This window comes from Nanorana parkeri, unplaced genomic scaffold, assembly GCF_000935625.1.
Source record: "Nanorana parkeri isolate BGI_ZX_2015 unplaced genomic scaffold, ASM93562v1 scaffold1877, whole genome shotgun sequence".
NCBI classification, from domain to species: domain Eukaryota; kingdom Metazoa; phylum Chordata; class Amphibia; order Anura; family Dicroglossidae; genus Nanorana; species Nanorana parkeri.
Window position 1 is genome coordinate 115,329 of NW_017308145.1, and position 1,393 is coordinate 116,721.

The window sequence follows — 1,393 nt, forward strand, 5'->3', positions numbered from 1 at the left end:
ATTGAAGGGGCCCTCAGGTGCAGAATTTGGGGAAATTTAGTGTCCGGGGGGGCAGAGCATTGCACAATTTTTAGGTACACCCCCATGCAACTGATAACCAATAGGTGGCCCTATGGCGGCTCGAATTCTATAATTGCCAGGGCTGCAGTTATCATAATGGCCAGATGGGGGCAGCACCGAGACCCTGTTCTGCTGTTCTGGCCCTCCTATGGAGGTTGATGGGTTTCAAAGGGGAGAATGGGCGCAGGGGATGGTGAGAGGAGTCAGAAGACTCGCTACAGATTAGGAAATATGGAAACCATCTGCAGGGGATGCGGTGAGAATGGGATGCAGGGGATGCCGAGAGGTGTCAGAAGACTCTCTACAGTTTAGGAAATATGAAACCATCTGCAGTTGAAAAATATCTCTAAACATATAGAAGACCGCCTGCTGCCTCCTATAGATCTTTATGTATTGCAAAAATAATCACATGACAGAAGGGGTGGGGCTTGTAAAAAAAAAGGGGGAGCATCATCATTCGGATGTGCCTAGGCAGCACGATGCCTCAGCACGGTCCGGCCTCCTCCTGTATCCAGTCCTATGCTAACACCTTCTCCTTCCTCGCAGACTATCTCAGCATGGAAGCCCCAGCTGGCCCTGTTCTGCGGGCGGGTGCCTCTTCACATGGACCTGACGACGGGGGAGTGGGTGTCAGACCCCCGAGGCATGCCAAGCTGTCCAGGAAGTAACGAGGAGATTTTACAGCACTGCCGGCAGGTAAGAAGGTTCTGATACAGTAAGTTCACCAAAGGGGGGAGGGGGGCCGTCAAGACTCCGCTGTCACCTATAAAGAGGGTCAATTCAATCACAGAACAGCCAATGGGGTGCAAGCTTCTTCTTTCACCAGTGATGAGTATCTCAGGGCAGTGAAGGCATTGCAGAGGATGCCTGTAATCCAAACTCAAGCTCTCTGCAGAGAGGCAGTGGGCCAATAACATGAGCAGGGGGGAGGAGATTTCATGGAGTACCATGGTTGTGAGGGAGAGGGATGTCAATAATTTGTAATTTATTAAAATAATACCTTAAATCCCACCTACATGGGCGCTTGGGTGGTATTTCCGTTGCCTCCTATGTGGTTCAGACTTTATACTTCACAAGGCTTAATTCACAAAGATTTAACACAAGGATAATAAGGACCAGATCCATGAAGAGATGGCATGACCAGTTTGGTGAAGGCCCTTTTCGGTTCCACCGTGACTGCCCCCTGTGTATAAAGCCAGCTCCATAAAGACATGTGTGGTGAAGGCCCTTTCCTGTTCCACCATGACTGTCCCCTGTGTACAAAGCCAGCTCCATAAAGACATGGTGTGACCAGTTTGGTGAAGGCCCTTTTCGGTTCCACCATGACTACCCC

At 50.2% G+C, this 1,393-nt stretch overlaps 1 protein-coding gene across 1 annotated transcript in view; it reads left to right on the forward strand.

Moving 5' to 3' along the window:
• Positions 1 to 668: 668 nt before the first annotated feature.
• APLP1 (amyloid beta precursor like protein 1) overlaps positions 669 to 1,393 on the forward strand; it is a 16,842-nt gene continuing 16,117 nt past the window's right edge. The window contains exon 1 of the mRNA XM_018571956.1: positions 669 to 756. Within this exon, the coding sequence (XP_018427458.1) occupies positions 706 to 756 (51 nt within the window). The 5' untranslated portion in view covers positions 669 to 705. The remainder of the gene's footprint in view (positions 757 to 1,393) is intronic.